Source organism: Homalodisca vitripennis, unplaced genomic scaffold (genome assembly GCF_021130785.1).
Source record: "Homalodisca vitripennis isolate AUS2020 unplaced genomic scaffold, UT_GWSS_2.1 ScUCBcl_1683;HRSCAF=5618, whole genome shotgun sequence".
Classification (NCBI taxonomy): Eukaryota; Metazoa; Arthropoda; class Insecta; order Hemiptera; family Cicadellidae; genus Homalodisca; species Homalodisca vitripennis.
The window spans coordinates 16537-35442 of record NW_025777861.1 but is presented as its reverse complement, the minus strand read 5'-3'; the positions used below and the strand labels follow the sequence as shown (position 1 = coordinate 35442).

General features: G+C 44.9%; 6 protein-coding genes across 6 annotated transcripts; 3 read left to right on the top strand and 3 right to left on the bottom strand.

The window, feature by feature from the left end:
- Positions 1–1118: 1118 nt before the first annotated feature.
- LOC124371628 (histone H2B) lies at positions 1119–1490 on the top strand. The gene has a single exon (XM_046829976.1). The coding sequence runs from the start codon at positions 1119–1121 to the stop codon at positions 1488–1490; it is 372 nt and encodes a 123-aa protein (XP_046685932.1).
- Positions 1491–4353: 2863 nt separating this feature from the next.
- Positions 4354–4849, bottom strand: LOC124371624 (histone H2A). The gene has a single exon (XM_046829973.1). The coding sequence runs from the start codon at positions 4795–4797 to the stop codon at positions 4423–4425; it is 375 nt and encodes a 124-aa protein (XP_046685929.1). The 5' UTR covers positions 4798–4849; the 3' UTR covers positions 4354–4422.
- Positions 4850–5000: 151 nt separating this feature from the next.
- Positions 5001–5372, top strand: LOC124371626 (histone H2B). The gene has a single exon (XM_046829975.1). It carries the CDS (start codon positions 5001–5003, stop codon positions 5370–5372), a length of 372 nt encoding a protein of 123 aa, XP_046685931.1.
- Positions 5373–8211: 2839 nt separating this feature from the next.
- On the bottom strand, positions 8212–8686 carry LOC124371625 (histone H2A). Its single transcript, XM_046829974.1, has one exon. The coding sequence runs from the start codon at positions 8653–8655 to the stop codon at positions 8281–8283; it is 375 nt and encodes a 124-aa protein (XP_046685930.1). The 5' UTR covers positions 8656–8686; the 3' UTR covers positions 8212–8280.
- Positions 8687–13568: 4882 nt separating this feature from the next.
- On the top strand, positions 13569–14052 carry LOC124371623 (histone H2B). Its single transcript, XM_046829972.1, has one exon. It carries the CDS (start codon positions 13609–13611, stop codon positions 13978–13980), a length of 372 nt encoding a protein of 123 aa, XP_046685928.1. The 5' UTR covers positions 13569–13608; the 3' UTR covers positions 13981–14052.
- A 2779-nt stretch (positions 14053–16831) lies between these two features.
- On the bottom strand, positions 16832–17306 carry LOC124371622 (histone H2A). Its single transcript, XM_046829971.1, has one exon. It carries the CDS (start codon positions 17273–17275, stop codon positions 16901–16903), a length of 375 nt encoding a protein of 124 aa, XP_046685927.1. The 5' UTR covers positions 17276–17306; the 3' UTR covers positions 16832–16900.
- Between the last annotated feature and the right edge of the window lie 1600 nt (positions 17307–18906).

Genomic DNA, 18906 nt, shown 5'->3' with positions numbered 1-18906 from the left:
CTAATCTGCTTGGTTAACAAGTACCTTAGAACTTATCTAATATGATAGTGTATGTATGCTAGGTACACAGTTAAGTATCAAACATTTTAGTACATTGCAAACAAATCACAGTGTTTTAAATTTAATAAAATTTGCGAGTAGACAGTGAGGGCTCTACAGTTTAATTGAATTAGTACAGCGACCTTATATTACCAGCTGTGACACAGTAGCTGTTGAACACTTTTTATCTAGTTTGTTATATAAATTCAGTAACTCTAGTGGAAACTGTATTAAAGTTTCCTAAAAGGGATTATTATAAATTTACTGAGGTGTCAAAACAATAATATTCTATTAAAACTATTAAAAACTAATTTGTATGAAATAAATCAGAACAAAATTATTGTTCAAACGTATCAAAAATGCAAATAATGCACTAAGATTTATTACAAATGTATTGATTATTTTACTATTAATTTGCTTTTAAAAACAGCAGACTAGCTTCTGCAAAGACACAAATTCCTAGTTAATAATGAATTGTAGAGAACAAGTCAAAACAATACAAACATTCAAAAGTGTAAAAGTAATTTTTGTACTAGCAAATATTACAAATGAAGCTGCTTATTTTACTAAGTACATTTTAGTTTAACTGCGGAATTGATCCTGCATAGACACAAGTTTTCAAATAATTGGGATTGACTTGTGTAGAACAAATCAACACCTTAATGGTCAGTACAGGTGATGTGTTAATTAAAAGTAACTAATACTATTAGATCTCACCACCCGAAGAACGGCAAAATGAGGTATCCAATATCAAATAGGCACTTCACTAACACAGAATAAAGTAGTTTTAATTAGTGTCACTAGAGAAAACTAGGCACGCACAAAAACAAAGCACAGCACAAACTGAGCGGAACGGAACGACAGCGCGGCACGTCCGAGCAGTACGGCGGGTGAAACGGCACTGAGTGGAAGCCGTGGCCTGAAATTCGGGGTTACCTCGAATCCGGGCGTCGCGCGAGCGCGGCCAATCGCGTTCGAGCTGCCACCCTATTGGTCGCGCTCGCGCGACGCCAGATATCCAGCTTAGAGCCTTTTTTAGAATTTTGGCCTATACTCCCGGTACAAACCAGCGACTCAGGATGCCACCGAAAGCGAGCGGAAAAGCCGTCAAGAAGGCCGGCAAGGCCCAGAAGAACATCACCAAGGGCGACAAGAAGAAGAAGCGCAGGAGGAAGGAGAGTTATGCCATCTACATCTACAAGGTGCTGAAACAGGTCCACCCCGACACCGGCGTCTCCAGCAAGGCCATGTCCATCATGAACAGCTTCGTGAACGACATATTCGAGCGCATAGCCGCCGAAGCTTCCCGCCTGGCCCACTACAACAAGCGGTCGACCATCACGTCGCGGGAGATCCAGACCGCCGTCAGGCTCCTGTTGCCCGGCGAGTTGGCCAAGCACGCCGTGAGCGAGGGTACCAAGGCCGTGACCAAGTACACCAGCTCCAAGTAAGCCGGCCGGCAGGCCAGCGCCCCGCAACGAGCGAGCCCGCTCCGCACAAACGGCCTTTCTAAAGGCCACCAATAACTCTTTCGTTTTCGCTTATTTTACCGCTTATTGTTGTAAAACCGATGTAAACCTGGTTGTTTCAAGTCGCTCTCGACTATATTTTCTATCGAAAATACCAAATTTATGACTTTGTGCTTGTCAAAAAAAAAAAAAAAAAAAAAAAAAAAAAATTTTTATTCCAGGAATTTTTTACAATTCCTTTTTTCTTTTTTAAACATAGTCCGATTTCACTGTAAAATTGTATAATTTTCTGTTTATTTTATTTATTTATTTTTTTTTTTTTTTTTTCAAACAAACACTGAGTTTACAATAAAAAAAAAAAAAAAAAAAAAAAAAAAAAAAAAAAAAAAATACGTCAATTGCAATTCGATCGAAAACCATAGTTTCTGTCATGTTTTATACACATGACTTCTAATATTAACCAAGAACCGTTGAACTCTGATTAAACATAACTTGTAATTTTCGCTTATTTTACCGCTTTTTCTTGTGTAAACATTGGAATTCTGTTATTATGTTGGCTAAAACAAGCAACTCTCGACTTGTTTTATATTGAAATTACCTATTTAAGTTATGTTTAAATACAATCTTTAAACAAACATTAAATTTACAAATACGGTAATCGCCCAATTGATCTGATCGTTCGTTATTCATAGTATTCGTAATGTTTTATATACACTTCAATATAAGAGCCGAAAGTTACACTTGAAAATTTATATTTTATCGAAATACCACTAGTTTTAAGTACAGGTCGATTTAGATTACAACAAGATACACGTTAAATACCGTTTTTTAGTTTTAAAACGGTATTTAACAGGTGAAATCGTGTGATAAAGTCATCTAGTGTACAGTGCGCATGTGCGTGGAGATAGAATATATAGAGTGAACTGTTAACACGCTTATATAGGTAGGAGGTGGCTTGACTTGATTGGTCGGTCACTATTCGACCAATCAGAGTGTACGTATCCGTTAACATTGATAATTCTCCCGGTTTCTAGTTACTACGGTGAAATTGAGTTGTCACCGACGGTTTACTTACAATTGTCGATACCTGGACAGGTTGTAAATTTGAAAATAATAAGTAATAACGTAGAAAATACATATAAAACAGACAGGTGACTGGATATACTGCAGATCCGAGTCCTGTAGCTGTAGCGCCAGAGAGTTGTCTTGTAACAAGTGTAAATCTGCTCGGTCTAGCGAACCTGATTGCGATTGCTTGATTCATACCACTGTAATGTGATCCAAGTCAGTGTACTTTAAGTTTAAAATGGGTATTTTCCAGTATGTCCCCGCATTCTCTATTTTAATTTATACAAGTTAGATTACGTTTATTAGATTAAGTTTACGAGTTTATTAATTTCCGTACGAAAAAAAAAAAAAACACACAAATTAGTAATGAAACATGTTTAAAACAATATAGCCTACTATTCTGAATTTAACAAAATTTTCAGAATGGGTCAGATCACGCGATGCTTGCCCGCTGCGCAGCGCTTCGCGCTGCTTGCTCTTTTAGAAAAAAAATTTACTCGAGCTTGCAAACTCCAAGCCCAGATCAAGCGGCGCGCGTTTATCACTGATATTTAATCCACGTTTTTATCCGTTTACAACTAATTACGTTAAATTTAATTAGCGTGGATAACAGCAAATTTACATATTTACTTCGTTACAATCACCGAATATTCGCTGATTCTTCTATTTTTCAAATTTACTAAACGACCTTTAAAATTATTGAACTATACACGTATAAAGTATATTTATAACTGAATAAGTGATTTTTTATTTGTTGCAATTGCAAATCACTATGACTACAAACTAAATGTAAACTGTTAACATATTCCAGTGAATATCGCAATATGTGGGGTTGACAGTGCTTGCAATTAACAAAATTTATCTATCAACTTACTATTCTATGCGACATTTGGAATTTATATCACACTTTGAATATAAAATAATAATTATTGTAAACTGAATCATTGTTGTGTTTTGCTATAATATATAAACAATACTACACTGTTAACTGAACTGTTAACATAGTTCCAGTGAAAATCGCGAGCGGTCGGAGGTTGACAGAAGTTCGTAATACAGGAAAAGAATAGAAAATCAATCTGCTCTTTATAATAATACCGAAAGAACAATAGCAAACAGTTGTAATTTGTAAACACAGTGAATTCGCTGTAGTAAGTAGGATTAATATATAAATATAAATGATATTTGCAAATAAAATTGATGATAATGTAAACGATTACTGTAACAAAATAAGAAAAAGTCTGTAATAAATCAATGTACAAGTGATTGGTTTTCTAGCCACAGAAATATGCTGTAAAACGACTAAATTAGAGAGAAAAGGTTTAGATTTCGTGTTTAAAACTAATTTAAAATGACAAAGACGGTGAATTTAAGTTAAGATTGTATGATAGACAATAAAGAGAAGTGATATTTTATACGGTTAATTAGAGTGAAAACAACTAACTAAAGTGTACAGTTAAAATGTGTTAATTATTAATATAAATAAATATATATATATATATATATATATATTTTGAAGACCAGTAATTAGTTATAAATAGATATAAATTGACGCACACTGTTTAGTATTTGAATAAACTGTTATTATTCGATAACATCAATTGGCAAAAAAGTGTTATATATTCGTGTACATTATTAAATTTTTATGTAATTTGTGATGGTAATAATGACAGTTTTACTAATAATTAGCATAGTAATTACTAGATACATGTCGGAAATATACGACAAGAGTGAGAAATAGGATTATTAAAGTCGTAAACTGTGAAAACGAGTGATATTGTGGTGGCCTTTAAAAAGGCCGTTTGTGGGAGCCGGGCGGGCGGCTTTGTGTCGCGCGTTGGCGGGCGACTTAGGCCTTCTTCTCGGTCTTCTTGGGCAGGAGCACGGCCTGGATGTTGGGCAGTACACCTCCCTGGGCGATGGTGACACCGGACAGGAGCTTGTTCAGCTCCTCGTCATTCCTGATGGCCAGCTGAAGGTGACGGGGAATGATCCTGGTCTTCTTGTTGTCACGGGCCGCGTTACCGGCCAACTCGAGAACCTCGGCGGCGAGATACTCCATGACGGCGGCCAGGTAGACCGGAGCTCCGGCACCCACTCGCTCGGCGTAGTTGCCCTTGCGGAGCAGACGGTGGATCCTGCCGACCGGGAACTGTAGACCGGCCCTGGACGAGCGGGACTTTGCCTTTCCCTTCACTTTACCGCCTTTGCCTCGTCCTGACATGTTGCGCTGTACTCGGTTGCGGGGATACAGATGGAAGCCTTGGCCTGAAATTCGGGGTTACCTCGAATCCGGGCGTCGCGCGAGCGCGGCCAATCGCGTTCGAGCTGCCACCCTATTGGTCGCGCTCGCGCGACGCCAGATATCCAGCTTAGAGCCTTTTTTAGAATTTTGGCCTATACTCCGGCGTACACCAGCGACTCAGGATGCCACCGAAAGCGAGCGGAAAAGCCGTCAAGAAGGCCGGCAAGGCCCAGAAGAACATCACCAAGGGCGACAAGAAGAAGAAGCGCAGGAGGAAGGAGAGTTATGCCATCTACATCTACAAGGTGCTGAAACAGGTCCACCCCGACACCGGCGTCTCCAGCAAGGCCATGTCCATCATGAACAGCTTCGTGAACGACATATTCGAGCGCATAGCCGCCGAAGCTTCCCGCCTGGCCCACTACAACAAGCGGTCGACCATCACGTCGCGGGAGATCCAGACCGCCGTCAGGCTCCTGTTGCCCGGCGAGTTGGCCAAGCACGCCGTGAGCGAGGGTACCAAGGCCGTGACCAAGTACACCAGCTCCAAGTAAGCCGGCCGGCAGGCCAGCGCCCCGCAACGAGCGAGCCCGCTCCGCACAAACGGCCTTTCTAAAGGCCACCAATAACTCTTTCGTTTTCGCTTATTTTACCGCTTATTGTTGTAAAACCGATGTAAACCTGGTTGTTTCAAGTCGCTCTCGACTATATTTTCTATCGAAAATACCAAATTTATGACTTTGTGCTCGTCATAAATATTTTATTCCAGGAATTTTTTACAATTCCTTTTTTTTTTTCTTTTTTAAACATAGTCCGATTTCACTGTAAAATTGTATAATTTTCTGTTTATTTATTTATTTTTTTTTTTTTTCAAACAAACATTGAGTTTACAATAAAAAAAAAAAAAAAAAAAAAAAAAAAAAAAAAAATACGTCAATTGCAATTCGATCGAAAACCATAGTTTCTGTCATGTTTTATACACATGACTTCTAATATTAACCAAGAACCGTTGAACTCTGATTAAACATAACTTGTAATTTTCGCTTATTTTACCGCTTTTTCTTGTGTAAACATTGGAATTCTGTTATTATGTTGGCTAAAACAAGCAACTCTCGACTTGTTTTATATTGAAATTACCTATTTAAGTTATGTTTAAATACAATCTTTAAACAAACATTAAATTTACAAATACGGTAATCGCCCAATTGATCTGATCGTTCGTTATTCATAGTATTCGTAATGTTTTATATACACTTCAATATAAGAGCCGAAAGTTACACTTGAAAATTTATATTTTATCGAAATACCACTAGTTTTAAGTACAGGTCGATTTAGATTACAACAAGATACACGTTAAATACCGTTTTTTAGTTTTAAAAACGGTATTTAAACAGGTGAAATCGTGTGATAAAGTCATCTAGTGTACAGTGCGCATGTGCGTGGAGATAGAATATATAGAGTGAACTGTTAACACACGCTTATATAGGTAGGAGGTGGCTTGACTTGATTGGTCGGTCACTATTCGACCAATCAGAGTGTACGTATCCGTTAACATTGATAATTCTCCCGGTTTCTAGTTACTACGGTGAAATTGAGTTGTCACCGACGGTTTACTTACAATTGTCGATACCTGGACAGGTTGTAAATTTGAAAATAATAAGTAATAACGTAGAAAATACATATAAAACAGACAGGTGACTGGATATACTGCAGATCCGAGTCCTGTAGCTGTAGCGCCAGAGAGTTGTCTGTTAACAAGTGTAAATCTGCTCGGTCTAGCGAACCTGATTGCGATTGCTTGATTCATACCACTGTAATGTGATCCAAGTCAGTGTACTTTAAGTTTAAAATGGGTATTTTCCAGTATGTCCCCGCATTCTCTATTTTAATTTATACAAGTTAGATTACGTTTATTAGATTAAGTTTACGAGTTTATTAATTTCCGTACGAAAAAAAAAACACAAATTAGTAATGAAACATGTTTAAAACAATATAGCCTACTATTCTGAATTTAACAAAATTTTCAGAATGGGTCAGATCACGCGATGCTTGCCCGCTGCGCAGCGCTTCGCGCTGCTTGCTCTTTTAGAAAAAAAATTTACTCGAGCTTGCAAACTCCAAGCCCAGATCAAGCGGCGCGCGTTTATCACTGATATTTAATCCACGTTTTTATCCGTTTACAACTAATTACGTTAAATTTAATTAGCGTGGATAACAGCAAATTTACATATTTACTTCGTTACAATCACCGAATATTCGCTGATTCTTCTTCTATTTTCAAATTTACTAAACGACCTTTAAAATTATTGAACTATACACGTATAAAGTATATTTATAACTGAATAAGTGATTTTTATTTGTTGCAAATCACTATGACTACAAACTAAATGTAAACTGTTAACATATTCCAGTGAATATCGCAATATGTGGGGTTGACAGTGCTTGTAATTAACAAAATTTATCTATCAACTTACTATTCTATGCGACATTTGGAATTTATATCACACTTTGAATATAAAATAATAATTATTGTAAACTGAATCATTGTTGTGTTTTGCTATAATATATAAACAATACTACACTGTTAACTGAACTGTTAACATAGTTCCAGTGAAAATCGCGCGGTCGGAGGTTTGACAGAAGTTCGTAATACAGGAAAAGAATAGAAAATCAATCTGCTCTTTATAATAATACCGAAAGAACAATAGCAAACAGTTGTAATTTGTAAACACAGTGAATTCGCTGTAGTAAGTAGGATTAATATATAAATATAAATGATATTTGCAAATAAAATTGATGATAATGTAAACGATTACTGTAACAAAATAAAAGAAAAAGTCTGTAATAAATCAATGTACAAGTGATTGGTTTTCTAGCCACAGAAATATGCTGTAAAACGACTAAATTAGAGAGAAAAGGTTTAGATTTCGTGTTTAAAACTAATTTAAAATGACAAAGACGGTGAATTTAAGTTAAGATTGTATAATAGACAATAAAGAGAAGTGATATTTTATACGGTTAATTAGAGTGAAAACAACTAACTAAAGTGTACAGTAAAATGTGTTAATTATTAATATAAATAAATAAATATATATATATATATATATATATATATTTTGAAGACCAGTAATTAGTTATAAATAGATATAAATTGACGCACACTGTTTAGTATTTGAATATGATACTGTTATTATTCGATAACATCAATCAATTTGTCGCAAAAAAGTGTTATATATTCGTGTACATTATTAAATTTTTATGTAATTTGTGATGGTAATAATGACAGTTTTACTAATAATTAGCATAGTAATTACTAGATACATGTCGGAAATATACGACAAGAGTGAGAAATAGGATTATTAAAGTCGTAAACTGTGAAAACGAGTGATATTGTGGTGGCCTTTAAAAAGGCCGTTTGTGGGAGCCGGGCGGGCGGCTTTGTGTCGCGCGTTGGCGGGCGACTTAGGCCTTCTTCTCGGTCTTCTTGGGCAGGAGCACGGCCTGGATGTTGGGCAGTACACCTCCCTGGGCGATGGTGACACCGGACAGGAGCTTGTTCAGCTCCTCGTCATTCCTGATGGCCAGCTGAAGGTGACGGGGAATGATCCTGGTCTTCTTGTTGTCACGGGCCGCGTTACCGGCCAACTCGAGAACCTCGGCGGCGAGATACTCCATGACGGCGGCCAGGTAGACCGGAGCTCCGGCACCCACTCGCTCGGCGTAGTTGCCCTTGCGGAGCAGACGGTGGATCCTGCCGACCGGGAACTGTAGACCGGCCCTGGACGAGCGGGACTTTGCCTTTCCCTTCACTTTACCGCCTTTGCCTCGTCCTGACATGTTGCGCTGTACTCGGTTGCGGGGATACAGATGGAAGCCTTGGTCAGGTCAGGTCAGGTCGCTGTGACTGTGGGGGGGGGGTGGATCCCCCACTTCTCTCAAGGCCTCTGCCGGTTAGGCTTTTACCTTGTGTCGCAAGGGTCGAAGCCCTAGTAGCCTTCGCTACCTGTCAGTGGGGTGAATGTCGTGTTGTAGTCGTAGTCGTTCTATGTCGTCAGTCGTCCATTGGAAGACGCAGTTGGGGGACCTCCTGGGCTCGAAGCTCACGGATGTGATCCCACGGAGAGGAATCTGCTGCTTCTTCGAGGCTCGATGTCAGGCCTTCCACGAAGCTCCTGATGGTGGGAACGTTGGACGAAGCCCTGACCACGGTGTTCCTCACGAACCAGGGCGACCCAGTGGCCCGCCGGAGACAAACGCTCTGGACAGCGAGCAGCTGCCTCCGAGCGGTCTTGCAGGTGAGGTTGTACCATGCTGGGGCCGCATAAGTGAGCACTGGTCGTATCAGAGCCGTGTAGAGTAGGACTTTCGTCCTGGTCGGTAGCTTCGTGGAGTTGAGCAGTGGGCCGATGCTGCCGATGCCCTTCCTTGCTTGACCGCAGATCCTCTTTACGTGGGGAGTGAAGGTCAGCTTGGAGTCCAGGAGTACCCCCAGGTACTTCACTGTCGTCTTCCATGGTATGTCGCCACCGTTGAGTGTCAGGTGACGGCCGTCCGCTTGTCTCCTTGTCCTCGTGAAGTTTATGGCTTCACATTTGTCAACGTTGACCTTAATCCTCCACTTGGTCAACCAGGGCTCCAGTAGGTGCAGCTGCCGCTGGATGTAGAATCCAGCCATCCTCAGGTTGGCAGACGTGGCCGTGAGGAGCGCATCGTCCGCGTACAGGGACAGCTGCACTCTCGGAGCGACCGGAAAGTCGTTAGTGTACCACAGGTACAGAATCGGGCCGAGGACCGATCCCTGTGGCACACCAGATGTCACTGGGCGGGTCGTGGAGTTGGATCGGGCAACGCTGACGGAGAAGGTCCGGAGGTGGAGATAGCTGCGGAGCAGCCTGAAGATCCTGCCAGGCAACGGTGACGATGTCAACTTGAAGAGCAGTCCCTCGTGCCACACCTTGTCGAAGGCTTTGCTCACGTCTATCAGGACCGAAGTGGAGTGGTGCTTCCTCCCTACAGCTCCAGTGATGTTGTTCAGGACTCTGCGGAGCTGAAGGGTGGTGGAATGGCCGGTGCGGAAGCCGAATTGTTCTGTCCTGATAGACGCGAAGAACTCCTCAGGAAATCTCGCTAGGACGATCTTCTCCAGGATTTTGGAGAGCACAGGCAGGAGGGAGATCGGCCTGTGGTTCTCCGGGAAGAGAGGGTCCTTGCCGGGCTTGGGTATCACGATCACCTTGGCATCCTTCCAGATGGTCGGGAAGTGGGCCAGGCGAAGGCATGAGTTGAAGATGCAGGTGATCGTGACGATCACCCAAGCCGGCAGGTTCTTCAACGCTGGAGTTCCCAAGGAGTCCGGGCCAGGGGCCTTCTTCGGGCGAAGGCGGCGAATGTGGTCCTGCACTTCAAGTGTAGTCACAGTGGGCAGTGGGTCGTCTTCGTCGGGTTGGTATCCCTCCAAGAAGTCTTCGATGGTCTCACAGGTGTCCTCGTCGTAGACATCCGCGTGTGGGGAGAATTGGTCTTCCATGGTGTCGGCGAAGGCCTCCGCTCGATCTCCAGGGGAGTAGACAATGCCACGCTGGCCATGGAGTGGCCGGTTGGTCTTCTTCTCCCCTCGGAGGGCCCTGGAGATTTTCCAGATGCCGCCGACACCACCGTCAGCTTGATGTTCCACGAAGTCATCCCACGCAGCCGCTCTGTGTTCCGCCAGGAGACGAGAGCACTTCCTGGCCTGGCGGTTGAAGGTCTGCTTGGCGTGGGGACAACGGGACTGCTGATACTCCCTTCGCAGTCTGCGTCGAAGACGTATCTCCTCTCTCAGCTCCTCAGGCAGAGGTGGAGTGAAGTCGGTCCGGGAGAGAGGGGATGACGAGGCCGTCATAGCTTCCTGGAGGGTGGTGGTCAAGTCGAGTACCTGTCGGTCTAGCTGGTCCGGTGACTCGGCAGGAGTTGGTGGTGGCCGATGTCGGTCGGCGAGGTGGTTTGCATAGTGGTGCCAGTTGATCTTGTTGGGACGAGTAGGAGGATAGGATGGAGCTCCGTCGTCCGGGAAGTCAAAAACAACTGGCACGTGGTCTGATGAGAGATCAGACACTGCAAACACCTCGATGTGTCCGTCCAGCGAGCCAGCTAGACCGATATCCAGTATGTCCGGGAGGTGTCGCCCATTGTAGTTGTAGTGGGTGGGCTCCTCGGGTGTCAGTAGTCGGATGTGGAGTCGGTTTTCCAGGAGACGGTGGAGATCTCTGCCGGTGGGATTGGTGTTCCGGCATCCCCAGTCCAGGTGTTTGGCGTTCAGGTCCCCGGCAACAAGTGCAGGGGAGCCAGGTCGCAGCAGGGCATCGAGGCAGCGTGGCTGGATGATCCGCTGAGGCGGATTATACACGGAGGCGATCTCCAGTTCAGTTCCACTGTACTGGACGGCAACCCGAGTGATCTCGATTCCTGGGGCAGGGACTGCTGCCAGGAGTCGGTGAGTCACTCGTCGATGTACTAGGATCGCCGAGCCTCCGCTGGGTCGGATGTTCTGGAGCTGCCTGTCGGTGCGGTACACCTGGTAGTTGGGGATGCTGAAGCGGTCTGTCGTCCTGAAGTGGGTCTCCTGGAGAAGAGCGACGTCCACATCCATTTCCGTCAGTAGTTGGCTGAGTTCCAGCCGCTTATCTGCCAGCCCGTCGGCGTTCCAGCTAACAACTCTCAGCTTACCCATGCATGGTGGCGGACAACATGTCCATGAGGCGTGACATCATCGCCACCATGCTGGTCAGCTGGGAGAGAAACTGTGATATCCCTGCCTTGAGTTCCTCGGGAATACGGGCAGCAGGCTGAGAGGTCGGCATGTTGTTTTGTGTGGGCGGCTGGGGCTGAGGTTCTGCGCTAGCAGCCATCTTTGGCAGTTCCAAGCGAGGTTTCGGAGTGGGCCTGGGTAGGGCTGGTCTCCTCTCAGGTCTCACAGGGGCTGGTACGGCTTCTTTCCTCGGGCTCTCTGATCGTGTAAGGTCTCGCGGCTCGGAGATGGAGGTTTTCGCGGCAGGACGAGCTCTCCGATTTTCCGGCTTCCGAGCAGGTCGGTGTCGGCGACGTCGAACCACCTCGAAGTCCTCGTCTTCTCGGCTGTCAGTGGAGGGCTCTGCGATGTCGTCAGCAGGGGCAGCAGGGGCAGTGTCAGGAGCTTCCCGGTGCTTTGGAGGCTCGGCCCTGGAAGGTTCAGGCCTCCGAGTCCTCTTTGCAGCGGCAGCATAGGAGAGCTGTCTCTCACTCTTAAAGCTTGAGCAACCCCTGTAGTTTGCCGCATGAGCCTCTCCACAGTTGCAGCATCTCGCCGGGGTCGTGGATTCTTTCGGGCAGAGGCTTGAAGGGTGGCCATCACCACAGCGGACACACCGAAGTTCCCGATGGCAGTGACTCGAGCCGTGTCCAAATCCTTGGCAGCGGTGGCACTGCACTGGTCCACTAGGCCTGGAGTATTTCCGGACCTCCAGTCTACAGAAAAACAGAGCCCTCACATTGTAAACATCAGTTGGAGGCCGGAGCCCATCGCCTCCACGGAGGGTGATGAGCCACAGGCTGGTCGGTTGACCACGCCTTGACTTTAGGATCTTCGCCTCCATAATGCCATAGCCTTCTCCTTGGAAGGCTTCGAAGACCTCTTCCGGCGATAGGGTGGTTGGGAGGCCTTTGACCACAACCTTAAGCAGGCGTTCGGTGGTCATGGCAAAAGTGTGGAACTTCAGCCCCTGTTCCTGTAAATATCTCTGCAGTTGCCGAAAGTGGGCCACGGTGCTCGTCTTCAGCCGTAGCGTCCGAGCGGTGCAGACAGCCTCCAGGTCGCCCCCAACCAGCTGTTTGATGGTAACAGCATGGCTGGCCCATCCTTTGGGGACGTCCAGGATGATGGGAGGAATCCGGGGGCCTCGCTCAACCTCCATGTCTTCGCTGGCAGCTGTGTCCGTCCGTCGGCTCTTCGGCGGGAGAGTGGGAGCTGGGGCCGCTTGCCGCTTCCGCAGACCCGTGGCGGGGACGGCCTGATGAGCCGGAGTTGGCCCCAGGGGTAGCTGGCTCAATGGCCTGGGCCACCGGGGTGGAGATCCCCGAAGTTGTAGGGTGGAGTGGCCTTTAGAAAGGCCTTTTTGGGCCTCAGACCGGCGCAGGTTCCCCTGGCCCTTAGTCGCTGCACCCTGGCAGCTTTCCGGGGTAGTCCGGACTTCACCCGGGCCCTGACAAGTCCCGGGTGGAATATGTGTGCTGGCCTGAGCAGCAGTGCGGTGCTGGGATCCCGCGGCCCGGTCGGCTGACCGGGGCGGGCTCACCTGGCACATCGCAAGACAGGACTCCGGTAAATACCGGACTTCACCCGGGCCCTGATCTCCCGTCCCGGGTGGATTGGTGTTGCTGGGACGTCCAGCGGTTGTGTTGGCCTTGTAAAAGGCCTTTTGGGCAGGACAGCGCCGGGGCCCGCTTGGCAAGCCGCGCGGGACCCCAGTAGTGTCGCCAGCGGCTTCCGGTAAACCGGCTCCGCCATCTGAGACCGCCGAGGCAGATCCCTCTTCATCCATCTTCATCCGTGGTCGCTCGCTCTAGTAAGAGTTGTTGACTCGTCCACGTCTCGGAGCAGAATGAGAAGCCTTGGCCTGAAATTCGGGGTTACCTCGAATCCGGGCGTCGCGCGAGCGCGGCCAATCGCGTTCGAGCTGCCACCCTATTGGTCGCGCTCGCGCGACGCCAGATATCCAGCTTAGAGCCTTTTTTAGAATTTTGGCCTATACTCCCGGTACAAACCAGCGACTCAGGATGCCACCGAAAGCGAGCGGAAAAGCCGTCAAGAAGGCCGGCAAGGCCCAGAAGAACATCACCAAGGGCGACAAGAAGAAGAAGCGCAGGAGGAAGGAGAGTTATGCCATCTACATCTACAAGGTGCTGAAACAGGTCCACCCCGACACCGGCGTCTCCAGCAAGGCCATGTCCATCATGAACAGCTTCGTGAACGACATATTCGAGCGCATAGCCGCCGAAGCTTCCCGCCTGGCCCACTACAACAAGCGGTCGACCATCACGTCGCGGGAGATCCAGACCGCCGTCAGGCTCCTGTTGCCCGGCGAGTTGGCCAAGCACGCCGTGAGCGAGGGTACCAAGGCCGTGACCAAGTACACCAGCTCCAAGTAAGCCGGCCGGCAGGCCAGCGCCCCGCAACGAGCGAGCCCGCTCCGCACAAACGGCCTTTCTAAAGGCCACCAATAACTCTTTCGTTTTCGCTTATTTTACCGCTTATTGTTGTAAAACCGATGTAAACCTGGTTGTTTCAAGTCGCTCTCGACTATATTTTCTATCGAAAATACCAAATTTATGACTTTGTGCTCGTCATAAATATTTTATTCCAGGAATTTTTTTTTTTTATTTTTTCAATTCCTTTTTTCTTTTTTAAACATAGTCCGATTTCACTGTAAAATTGTATAATTATCTGTTTCTGTTTATTTATTTATTTTTCAAACAAACACTGAGTTTACAATATAAAAAAAAAAAAAAAAAAAAAAAAAAAAAAAATACGTCAATTGCAATTCGATCGAAAACCATAGTTTCTGTCATGTTTTATACACATGACTTCTAATATTAACCAAGAACCGTTGAACTCTGATTAAACATAACTTGTAATTTTCGCTTATTTTACCGCTTTTTCTTGTGTAAACATTGGAATTCTGTTATTATGTTGGCTAAAACAAGCAACTCTCGACTTGTTTTATATTGAAATTACCTATTTAAGTTATGTTTAAATACAATCTTTAAACTTTAAACATTAAATTTACAAATACGGTAATCGCCCAATTGATCTGATCGTTCGTTATTCATAGTATTCGTAATGTTTTATATACACTTCAATATAAGAGCCGAAAGTTACACTTGAAAATTTATATTTTATCGAAATACCACTAGTTTTAAGTACAGGTCGATTTAGATTACAACAAGATACACGTTAAATACCGTTTTTTAGTTTTAAAACGGTATTTAAACAGGTGAAATCGTGTGATAAAGTCATCTAGTGTACAGTGCGCATGTGCGTGGAGATAGAATATATAGAGTGAACTGTTAACACACGCTTATATAGGTAGGAGGTGGCTTGACTTGATTGGTCGGTCACTATTCGACCAATCAGAGTGTACGTATCCGTTAACATTGATAATTCTCCCGGTTTCTAGTTACTACGGTGAAATAGAGTTGTCACCGACGGTTTACTTACAATTGTCGATACCTGGACAGGTTGTAAATTTGAAAATAAAAAGGAATAACGTAGAAAATACATATAAAACAGACATTTATGTGAGGTTAGTGGATATACTGCAGATCCGAGTCCTGTAGCTGTAGCGCCAGAGAGTTGTCTGTTAACAAGTGTAAATCTGCTCGGTCTAGCGAACCTGATTGCGATTGCTTGATTCATACCACTGTAATGTGATCCAAGTCAGTGTATTTTAAGTTTAAAATGGGTATTTTCCAGTATGTCCCCGCATTCTCTATTTTAATTTATATAAGTTAGATTACGTTTATTAGATTAAGTTTACGAGTTTATTAATTTCCGTACGAAAAAAAAAAAACACAAATTAGTAATGAAACATGTTTAAAACAATATAGCCTACTATTCTGAATTTAACAAAATTTTCAGAATGGGTCAGATCACGCGATGCTTGCCCGCTGCGCAGCGCTTCGCGCTGCTTGCTCTTTTAGAAAAAAAATTTACTCGAGCTTGCAAACTCCAAGCCCAGATCAAGCGGCGCGCGTTTATCACTGATATTTAATCCACGTTTTTATCCGTTTACAACTAATTACGTTAAATTTAATTAGCGTGGATAACAGCAAATTTACATATTTACTTCGTTACAATCACCGAATATTCGCTGATTCTTCTATTTTTCAAATTTACTAAACGACCTTTAAAATTATTGAACTATACACGTATAAAGTATATTTATAACTGAATAAGTGATTTTTATTTGTTGCAAATCACTATGACTACAAACTAAATGTAAACTGTTAACATATTCCAGTGAATATCGCAATATGTGGGGTTGACAGTGCTTGTAATTAACAAAATTTATCTATCAACTTACTATTCTATGCGACATTTGGAATTTATATCACACTTTGAATATAAAATAATAATTATTGTAAACTGAATCATTGTTGTGTTTTGCTATAATATATAAACAATACTACACTGTTAACTGAACTGTTAACATAGTTCCAGTGAAAATCGCGAGCGGTCGGAGGTTGACAGAAGTTCGTAATACAGGAAAAGAATAGAAAATCAATCTGCTCTTTATAATAATACCGAAAGAACAATAGCAAACAGTTGTAATTTGTAAACACAGTGAATTCGCTGTAGTAAGTAGGATTAATATATAAATATAAATGATATTTGCAAATAAAATTGATGATAATGTAAACGATTACTGTAACAAAATAAAAGAAAAAGTTTAATAATAAATCAATGTACAAGTGATTGGTTTTCTAGCCACAGAAATATGCTGTAAAACGACTAAATTAGAGAGAAAAGGTTTAGATTTCGTGTTTAAAAACTAATTTAAAATGACAAAGACGGTGAATTTAAGTTAAGATTGTATAATAGACAATAAAGAGAAGTGATATTTTATACGGTTAATTAGAGTGAAAACAACTAACTAAAGTGTACAGTAAAATGTGTTAATTATTAATATAAATAAATAAATAAATATATATATATATATATATATATATATATTTTGAAGACCAGTAATTAGTTATAAATAGATATAAATTGACGCACACTGTTTAGTATTTGAATAAACTGTTATTATTCGATAACATCAATTGGCAAAAAGTGTTATATATTCGTGTACATTATTAAATTTTTATGTAATTTGTGATGGTAATAATGACAGTTTTACTAATAATTAGCATAGTAATTACTAGATACATGTCGGAAATATACGACAAGAGTGAGAAATAGGATTATTAAAGTCGTAAACTGTGAAAACGAGTGATATTGTGGTGGCCTTTAAAAAGGCCGTTTGTGGGAGCCGGGCGGGCGGCTTTGTGTCGCGCGTTGGCGGGCGACTTAGGCCTTCTTCTCGGTCTTCTTGGGCAGGAGCACGGCCTGGATGTTTGGCAGTACACCTCCCTGGGCGATGGTGACACCGGACAGGAGCTTGTTCAGCTCCTCGTCATTCCTGATGGCCAGCTGAAGGTGACGGGGAATGATCCTGGTCTTCTTGTTGTCACGGGCCGCGTTACCGGCCAACTCGAGAACCTCGGCGGCGAGATACTCCATGACGGCGGCCAGGTAGACCGGAGCTCCGGCACCCACTCGCTCGGCGTAGTTGCCCTTGCGGAGCAGACGGTGGATCCTGCCGACCGGGAACTGTAGACCGGCCCTGGACGAGCGGGACTTTGCCTTTCCCTTCACTTTACCGCCTTTGCCTCGTCCTGACATGTTGCGCTGTACTCGGTTGCGGGGATACAGATGGAAGCCTTGGTACAAGTTACAAGTCGCTGTGACTGTGGGGGTGGATCCCCACACTTCTCTCAAGGCCTCTGCCGTTTTGGCTTTTGCCTTGTGTCAAACAAGGGTCAAAGCCCTAGTAGCTTTCGCTACCTGTCTCAGTGTTGTAGTGTAATGTGTAGTGTAGTGTTGTTGTCTAGTCGTCCATTGGAAGGACGGAGTTGGGGGGACCTCCTGGTCACGTAGATGACGGTATGTGTTCCCACGGCGAGGATTCTGCTGCTTCTTGAAGAGTCGAAGTAAGTCCTTCCACGAAGCTTCTGATCGTAGGGGACGTTGGGCGATGCTCTGATCAACGGTGTTTCTTACAAACCAGGGCGACCCAGTGGCCCGCCGGAGGCACCTACTCTGGACTGCGAGTAGTTTTCTCCGGGCGGACTTGAAGGTGAGGTGATACCATGCTGGGGCCGCGTATAGGTTATCAACCGGTCTGGTCAGAGCCGTGTAGAGCAGGACCTTCGTCCTGGCTGGCAGCTTCGTGGAGCGGAGGAGCAGTGGGCGATGCTAGCAAAGCCCTTCCTTGCCAGTCCACAGATCCTCGTGACGTGGGGAGTGAAGGTCAGTCTGCTGTCCAGGAGTACCCCCAGGTACTTGACCGTCGTCTTCCAAGGAATGTTGTCCCCGTTGAGAGTCAGTTGTCGGCCCCGTCCGCTTGCCTCCTTGACCTTGTGAAGTTGATCGCTTCACACTTGTCTACGTTGACCTTGATCCGCCATTTTTCACCCAGGGCATCCAGTAGATCAGCTGCCGCTGCATGTAGACTCTGGCCATCCTCAGGTTTGCAGATGTGGCCGTGAAGAGTGCAATCATCGGCGCGTACAGCGACAGCTGCACTCTTGGAGCTACGGGGATGTCGTTTTGTGTACACAGGTACAGGATCGGGCCGAGCACTGACCCCTGTGGTACACCGGAGGAGACTGGTCGAGTCGTGGAGGTGGATCGGGCAACGCAGACGGAGAAGGTCCGGGTGGTGAAGGGTTGTAGTTGCGGATTAGCGGAACATCTGCCAGGCAGCGGGGGACTCTGTGAGTTTGTACAGTAGGCCGTCGTGCCACACCTTGTCGAAGGCCTTGCTCACGTCTATCAGGACGACAAGTTGAATGGTGTTTCCTCTCCACCGCTCCTGAGATGTAGTTTAGAACTCTGCGGAGTTGGAGGGTGGTCGAGTGTCCACTTCGGAAACCGAACTGTTCAGTTCCTAATAGACGTGAAAAAATCCTCAGGGAAACCTAGCCAGCATGATTCCTCTCGAAGATCTTGGAGAGTACAGGCAGCAGGGAGATGGGCCTGTGGTTCTCCGGGAAAAGGGGGTCCTTGCCGGGCTTTGGGAAATCATGGACTACCTTGGCATCCTTCCAGGTGGTCGGGAAGTGGGCCAGGCGTATGCAGGAATTCATGATGCATGTGATGGTGACGATCACCCAAGCCGGCAAGTTCTTCAAAGCTGGCGTTCCCAGGGAGTCTGGGCCAGGAGCCTTCTTTGGGCGGAGGCCGACGGATGTTGTCGTGTTATTGTACTTCTTGTGTAGTCACCAAGGGCAGCGGGTCATCCTCTTCAGGTT